This window comes from Mus caroli, unplaced genomic scaffold (assembly GCF_978045245.1).
Source record: "Mus caroli unplaced genomic scaffold, Mus_caroli_1 scaffold_7, whole genome shotgun sequence".
In the NCBI taxonomy this organism is placed as follows: Eukaryota; Metazoa; Chordata; class Mammalia; order Rodentia; family Muridae; genus Mus; species Mus caroli.
Genome location: NW_028227262.1, coordinates 62,642,501 through 62,651,037, shown reverse-complemented (window position 1 = coordinate 62,651,037; position 8,537 = coordinate 62,642,501). Strand labels below are relative to the sequence as shown.

Here is an 8,537-nt window from a genome sequence, read left to right as displayed (position 1 = left end):
ACCCAAGCCAGAGAGACTAAATAAAGCAAGTAAGTTAAGCACCAACACGTCTAAATTCAACTCCAAACAAAAATACCCAATCACATAAACACCAGAGAGTAAGACTAAGAAATACGGCAATCTCCTTTCTTGGTGGCAAGAACAGGATTGCTTACACCAACTAGGACTTGCCGTTAGGAACAGAGTATCTAGCACCATCTACTGGCAGTGAAGCAGTAAGTGGAAAACAAAGGGTGAGCCAGCTCAGTCCTCTCCTCTATCACCCAAACATGGTCAGTCACTATGGAAGCATGAACTGCTAAGTGGGCCTTGCCTCCCAAACATGAGAGTTCTAAAATGCGTGGGCCCCAGCTCTATGCCAATAGTTTAATACAAATGATGCCTGTGATAGCACAAGAAAGGTGCTTTTCAGCATGCAAGATAAAACTAGGAACTGAATAGTTAAATGGGGAAACCCAACTGTCTGACATGGTTATCTAGTCTCTCAGTCCCATAGTCTGGCTCCCTGCCTCCCGTGGCTCCAGCTGGGTGGAGGTCATTGCCAATGCTGAGCTCATCTCATATGGGACCCAAGGGGCTGCTTTGTGGAGCACCTCAGAACTTCATCCTCCACAGCACTCAATTGCCTGAAAGGCCTAGGCTGTGGGAATTAAAACTCTTCACAACCAAGTTTATAAAAACAGTATGAGATGAATTTTGTCTTCTATATTTTTGAGGAATTTATGTTATTTGGTGTAGCAAATATCCAAACAGGACATTTTTGCTTTAATATCAACCCTTTGCTGATGTCGCTTTAAACATTCAATGTCATGGCTTCTCTCATCATGACATTAGAATCTTTAAAACTTCTAATAGAGAAACACACACAAACACACATACACAAATGTATATTGACCCATATACTATATTGCACAGAACACAGTGGAGGGTATCAGAGCTCTTTCAAGGTAGATTTAACTTACACAGGCACAGAAAGCTCTACAAGGCTCCATATTAATTCAGCTGTAAAATTATCTCTATTTGTTTTGGTTTTTTTTTTAAAGGCAAAGAAAAAGCAGGGTCTGGTGAAGCACAGCTATAACCCCCAGCACTCGGCACTGGGGCAGGCACCAGGTCTGTGACTTCTGTGTAAATGGGGCTCAGGGCTGGAGAGCAGGCTCAGTGGCTAAGAGCATACATACTAGGTCTTGCAAAGGACCTGGGTTTAGTTCCCAGCATCCACACCAGGTGGCTTACAAGAGCCTGTACGACAGTTCCAGGCGACCTGATGCCTCTTCTGGTGTCTGCACACATATGGTACACATATAGAAAAGGAGTCACCTATACATACATACATACATACATACATACATACATACATACAAAGAAAACAGTAACTTTTAAAAAGGGAGTCAGTCTCATCTCAGTTAATGACTAAGATACTTTCCAAAACCAAAAGACAAAACCAGAAGAGGCTCAGTGAGAAAGCTAACAGCACGACATTCCAATTCTAAAGGCACCAGGCCCTCCACGGGGCTGGAGGGACAGCAGCAAACACGGCAAGCCCCACCTCTCAGAATCAAAGAGCCAGTTGGCAAACATGGTCGACCTAAGCTGTGCTAGGTGCGGTGAAGGGAAGTAGAGGTGGGCATGGAGGGCAGGTACACCTCCTACACTGCAGGGAACAGACAAGCTTCAACAGGTCATTATCAGCCCAGTACTTTTACTTCTACATAGACAGGCCAGGGAATTGAGAATAAACATGTGCTCACTGGGAAGGCAGGGGCAGGCAAGCAGATCTCTGTGAGTTTAAGCTCTAGGACTGCCAGGCTACAGAGCAAGACCTGCCTCAATAAATCAATTATAAAATGTGTTTCTATAAAAGCGGACTAGTATCTATGGAATATTTTTCACAAAGGCAAAAGCATTCTAAATGCCATCTGCTGCTGTTGAAGTATAAGCAAAACAAGGTATAACCTCAGGATGGAGTGTTAGTGAGTTGTAAAAAGGAAGGGGACATCAATGCACAGTGTGGATGACACTGAGTTAAAGCAGCCAGACAGAACAGCACATGGCTCTACTTATACCAAACACCCAGAATAGGCACATACTACAGACATGGCATATGTTAGTGACTTGTGGGAGAAGGGCTGGGGATAGAGTAGTAAGAGAGTTCAAGGTTTCTTTGGATGATGAAAAGACTCTAGATGTGCACACACTAAAACCACTGCCAGCTTTAACAGAGTATGTTTTATGAGCTATGAATCTTATCTCAATAGAGAAGGAATATGAGCACATCTAGAGGACAGGGAATGTTCCAGAGGAATGAAAAAGTGGAGAAACTAGCCTGGCCTCAGAGAATAGCAATGAGCACAGTAGATGTAATTAGATGTGTTCAAGTACAGTGAGCTAGGGCTCGAGTCCAGATCACACAGGACTTGTGTGCTTTACACGTGGAGCCTGCAGCAACATGGACGTCATTCTAACAGTATCACTAAGCCCAGGTGGACATGCGGTGATGCTTGCTATTGGGTGGGGAGTAAAGAGGCAACAAGAACAGAAAGGGGACTTTTCTGGAGCTTCTGCAGTACAGACAAGAGTGCAAGTCTGGACTTGCAAGCTGGGTGGTAGGAGTGACCAATGGTCAAATAAATGTCAGTCAGATGCAGGGCATAAAAGAGGCTGAGGATGACCCCAAAATTTGTCTGAACGAAGGAGTAAACTGTTACTCATGGGGGAGCCTCAGGAAAGATTGCAGGAGGGAAGCAAGGGCTCTCACATTTGAGGTCCTGATGCTGTAGGCATCATCAAGGCTTTAGCTTAAGAAGGCCCAAGATGGCATGCATACCCAAAGCCATGTGGGAGACAGTTGAAGGCCGGGAAGTAATGAGTCAAAGGACAAAGCCAACACACGGATTCTCAGAAGATCTGACACTAAGTGTGCCTCTGGAAGAGAGCAACCTGTTAAAGGAAAAGGTCCTAACCATCCTGACCGCCCCCCACCATTTCCTCTTAGATTTAAAAAAATCTAACCATTATGCTAAGTGAAATAAGCTACCTGAATATTCCATGTTTTCACTTCCATGTGAAATCTAGACTTAAATTTAAGTGCACATGTACCTATATGTGAGTGGGGTCATGAATGTATAAAAGGGACCATGAAAGGGAAGAAAGATCTGGAGAGGGTAGAGGGGAGAAAAGAAGGTACTGGAATATCCATTATATGAAAGCAGAGGGAGGAAAGAGACCACCAGCAGGAGAAGGCAGGGATGGGGAGAGCAAATAAAAAACAAAGCAGAATGATATAGACCATGGAAATGTCGAACAAGACTCATTACTATATATGCTAACCAAAAAATTAACAAGGATATTAAAGATAGTCAAAAACAAAACAAAACAAAACAAAATCATGAGACACAAATACTTATATAAATGTTTAAAATGCCAATAGATTAGAATAATCTGAATGTTAGCATTAGTGGGGGCTATAATACCACAGCCACAGTCCACCTAGTAAATGTTCCTAGTAAAGCCTGGCGTAGTAGCACGGGCCTTTAATCCCAGCACTTGGGAGGCAGAGGCAGGTGGATCTGAGTTGGAGGCCACCCTGGTCTACAGAGTGAGTTTCAGGACAGCCAGGGCTACACAGAGAAACCCTGTCTTCAAACAAACAAACAAACAAACAAACAAACAAACAGTGTTAATAAAAATGAGGAAAGGGTTAGGGGAGGGCTGTATGTACATTTTACTTATTATCTCATGGGTGGGTAAGAAATATATGCCCATGAGAGCCTGAAAAGACACACACAAAATGTTTCTGCTGTAGATTACATGGGAGTTGGCTTGTTCTTTTGCTGTCTGGTTCTACTAAATCAGTTTTACAGCAAATACATGTGGCTTGTGTTAATGAACATAGTAAATGATATTTTGGGGTGAAATGAAGAATATACAAAAACCCAAAGCTATACATTTTCCATTCTTCTAATTTTTAAACTACCAAGAACCAAGATATCTCATCTAAGCTGGTTTGGGGACAGATTGGTAACTCCAGCAACCCGGAGCTAGAGGCAGGCGGCGTACCCCAATTTCAAGGCTCATCTGGGCTACATAACAAGACCTTGTCTCAAAACAAAACAAGTCTATGTATAGAAAAAGAAATTATCCAGGGAGACTCTTTAATCTAGTAATAAAGATATTTGTCAAATAAATATAAAATGGGTAGAAACATTGTTTTATTTGGGAAATGTATGCAATTCACTTTCAGTTTTTAAGAATACCTAGCAAGCATCCAAGAAGACAGCACACACAGTTTCAAAGGAACAAGGACAGACAAAAGGGCTGGTGGCCACCCCAGGGACATTGCCTTGAAAAGTAAGTAAACTGGGTGTCATAAATAAGACTTTCTTACTTTATAAGAAGGAAGAATCAAGATCCTGTTTTGATGTGTATTAAATACAAAATATAAAATACTCTCTGACCCAGACGAGGGTGGGGGAAATCCTCCATCCAACACCTCAAGTTTCATGCAATAAAATCCAGAGGTCTGTTGAATCCGCCTTTTCGATTCATGTACTGCCTATGATAAAAAGAGAAAAGTATTTTTTAAATTCTGGACTCATTTTAAAAGTATAATAAAAGTAACTTCAAGAATTCAAACTAACAGTACCTTTTCAAATGGCAATATTTTGTGTGTGATGGTGTGTGCCTAGAATCATCAGCATTGTAGGGGTGGAGGTGCAAGGATTGTGAGTTCAAGCCCAGCCTGGGATATATAGAGACCCTGTTCTCAAAAAGAGAGCCAAGGAGATGATGGTTCAATGGGTAAGAGTGGCCTTCTAAACATGAGGAATGTAAAAAACTGGAAATGGCTGCATAGCCAGCCTATAATCTCAGCAGTGGGAAAGAGAGCTCACTGACCAGTCTTGCCAGAATTATGAGCTTCAGGTTCAGAGACTCCCACCTCAATGCAATAATGAGCAGAGCTAGTTGTTACCATGTAAATTGGAAGCACATTTTAACACATCAGAATCCAAACAACAAAGACAGTATATTTCATAGGGAGCCAATCTTGGGGGCAGATGCTTGTAATCCCAACATTTGGGCAGCAGAGGCTCATGTGCAAACTGTGGAAAATGTCAACATGTCCTACATGCAATAATCCTGTACTAACATTCTTTTCCAAGCGCAAGCACACATAGCTTGGGGAGCATGCATACCTGTACTTCCTCTTCTGAGACACATTGATGGCATAGGCATTTACAGAGCCGTCTACCTTCTTCCCCTGGAGAGAAACAAGACGGCCGCATTAAATACTCGGCTCACAGAGGGGATCCAGTGGGTGAATCTTGGGTGGCCCCAGAGGACAGCCCATGAACTTTCAAGTGTTACACCTCTGTTCATACCTAAGTATGAACAGAGTACAAATAAGTACAAAATAAGAGTACAAATACAGTGTACAAATAAGCAGTCATGTGGGGCTGGGAGGTACTCAGTAGCAGTGCGCCTGCCTCACATGCCCAATCCTTAGCACCAGAAAACAACTAATAAGCATTCAGGTTTCTTTTTCTTTTTTAAAGATTTATTAATTTATTTTATTTATATGAGTACACTGTAAATATCTTCAGATACATCAGAGGAGGGTATCGGACCTCATTACAGATGGTTGCTGGGAATTGAACTCAGGACCTCTGAAAGAGCAGTCAGTGCTCTTAACCGCTGTGCCATCTCTCCAGCCCAAGCATTCAGCTTGCATGTGATGTGCATGGCACCAGATTCTAACTTCCTTCAAAGACTCTTTTGAAACGAGATCCAAGTTCTCATTTACACACACTTTAACCTTGGCTCATAATGTTCTCAAATCAAGCTGGGACAATTTTCTGTATGTTTAATTCCCATCTCTTGCACAGATATTGATTCTAACTTTTAAGTCAGGAAGTGGGACTTGGAGCAGGCACAAGCTGAGCTGGTGCTGTTGCCTTTCCAAATGTCCATGTCCCTCCTCACTGTGGTCCAGACTTGACACAGCCACTTGCCCCCATGCTGTTCCTCTGTCTGAGTTGCCTTCCCTGGCCCCGACAGCCTTTAGCTATCTGGGCGTGGTCCACTGGTCAAGGTTTAATCCCAATGCCCCGGCTGCTGACAGCACTGTCTTTTCTAACCCCTGAATAGTATCGTTGTCACTGTGCCTTCCTGAAACACCACATGTGTTACCCTGCAATACTGTGCTTTCTTCTCAAACTGCAGCCTGCTGCTTTTTGCTTGTATGTTAGTTTTCAGATGGACTCTAGCAGCCCAGGCCAGTCTTAGTACGTAACTGACAATTACCTGAATTTCCTGATTTCCTCTGCCCAAGTGCTAGCCATTATAGGCATGTGGCACCAAATGTGGCTTGAGGCTGTAGCTAGCTTCTTGATGGAAGTTGTACTTTCAGGCCCTAGGCCACTGTACTTGCAAAAGTTTAGAAAAATGCCAGCTTAATATGTCACTAACTAATGCAACAAAACACGCTGGCGTGACAAACCCTCCTCCGTTAGGAATGTGGCTTCTGTGCAGCACGTTACTGAACATCTGCACGAGGATAAAACCAGGGATTCTGATCACTGAAGTGTGTACAGCTGAGCCCATGCATTTGAAATGGGATATAAGATAAATATTTGTGATTATTTTTCTTTCTTCTTTCTCATATATGGAATTATGTGTGCGTGTATTGTGTTCATGTGCATACGTTAATGCAGGTATGCTTATGCAGGTGTACATGAACATGTGTGTGCATATATGCAGAGGCCAGAGCTCTATGCTGGTGTCTTTCTCTGTTGCTCTCCATCTTTTAAATGTTTTTGCACTTATCTTCTGAAAGCTGTTCACACGCACACACCACTGAACCATCTCACTGCCTCTCTACCTTACTTGAGACTAGAGCACTCACTGGATCTCGTCAGTCCTCCTCGAGTGGCTGCCAGCATGTTCCAGGCATTTATCTCCCTATCCTTTTGTGTTTGTCCCTGCTCCGCTGCTGAGGTCACAGATGTGTGCCTCACAACCTGCTTTGTTTTGTTTTGTTTTGTTTTCTGTTGGTGCTGGGAATCCAAAATCAGGCCCTTAGACTTGCACAGTCAGCACTCTATGAACTGAACCGTCTCCTTAGGCCCACTTTGGACTTAATTTTCTACTTCTATTTTCATTGACGTTTTCAGGAAAGCAGCGATACTGAACAAACTCCCGAGGTGTTATCACCTGAGCTCCTAAGAACAGGCAGTTTGAAAGACCTCAAGAGACTAGCCTTACAACGGAACATCATGCCCATCTTCTCACTGAGTGCAGTCTCATTTTTTAGGAAGCTTTTGGAGAGCTGCACATTACTAATGCTGTTCTCATGCATGTGGGAGAAAAAATTATTCATTAGTAAAAATAAGCAAACTATGAATGTTTAATAGAAGGAAAATGAACAAGTCGAGAGACTCTGACTGACAGACATGAAACCAAGTGCACATGAACCAAATTAGTCCCTATTTGAAGTGGTTAGAAAATAACCACATGTGAACTGGGCCGTGGCTCAGTGGTGCATAAATGACCCATCATGCATTGAGCCAAACCAGACTAGAGAAGAGCCCTGACCCACGCTGCTCTCATGTTATGCTCCACTGCATTTTAGGGCATCTAAGAATGCTTACTTAATGTCTCCTTTGCAAGCAAAGCTCTTTGACTATATAGTAAGTCAGTGTCTGGAGACTTTTACAGCCCTCAGGAATTACAAATATGAACCAGGCAACGACAAGATCAGAAACCAAGCTCTTTTGCTACTATTCTAAGAACGTAAAATGATAATAGCGTCACTCTGTAAGTACTGCTATTTGTTAGATACACATTAATGATGATTTAATACATGCTATAAAAAATACTCTGAATAAAAGGAGGACTTGAGTTGGATGTGCTGCCACACCCCAGAATCAGAAGATCCGGGAGGCTGGAGCAGGAGGGATCGTGACTGTCTCAATCAACAAGACAAAGACAAAAGGCTTAGACACAGTGTTGACAGGGTTAAATTCTAAAATGGAGTTTAGATAACCACTGCAAAAGCAAGAGCTCAGAACTGAAGACAATTCTCCAAAGGAAAAAACACAAATGGTCAATAAACATCCATCTTTAATCATCAGGGAAATGTAAGTCAAAACTACTTCATCTTACCCTAGGCAGAATAGCTTATTATCAAAAGCCAAATGACAGGCTGGAGAGATGGCTCAGCAGGTAGGAGCACTTACTCCTCTTCCAGAGGACCCAGGTGTGGTCTGAGGATACACGGCAAGTCCCAACAGTCTCTAGTCCAGTTTCAGGGGATTCAGTATGCACTTTTAGCATCCTCAGGCAGCAGGCACACATATAGAACATGTATACACCCACAGGCAAGGCACTCATAACGTTCAAAGAAAAAAAACCCAAATCAATCTTAAAAAAATAAAACATATAACAACAAATACTGGCAAGGCTATGGGCACAGGAAACCCTTTCTCACTGCTAGTGGGAGTATAAACTGGAACAATGCAAGTCGGTATGGAGGCTCC

The 8,537-nt window shown here is 42.7% G+C and overlaps 1 protein-coding gene across 1 annotated transcript in view; it reads right to left on the bottom strand.

The window, feature by feature from the left end:
• Positions 1–4,189: 4,189 nt before the first annotated feature.
• The window catches only part of Snrnp27 (small nuclear ribonucleoprotein U4/U6.U5 subunit 27), a 10,124-nt gene continuing 5,776 nt past the window's right edge, over positions 4,190–8,537 (bottom strand). Inside the window, exons 5-6 of the mRNA XM_085840401.1 lie at positions 5,196–5,260; positions 4,190–4,555 (exon numbers count right to left, since the gene is read on the bottom strand). Coding sequence (XP_085696527.1) covers positions 4,501–4,555; positions 5,196–5,260 — 120 coding nt within the window. The 3' untranslated portion in view covers positions 4,190–4,500. The remainder of the gene's footprint in view (positions 4,556–5,195; positions 5,261–8,537) is intronic.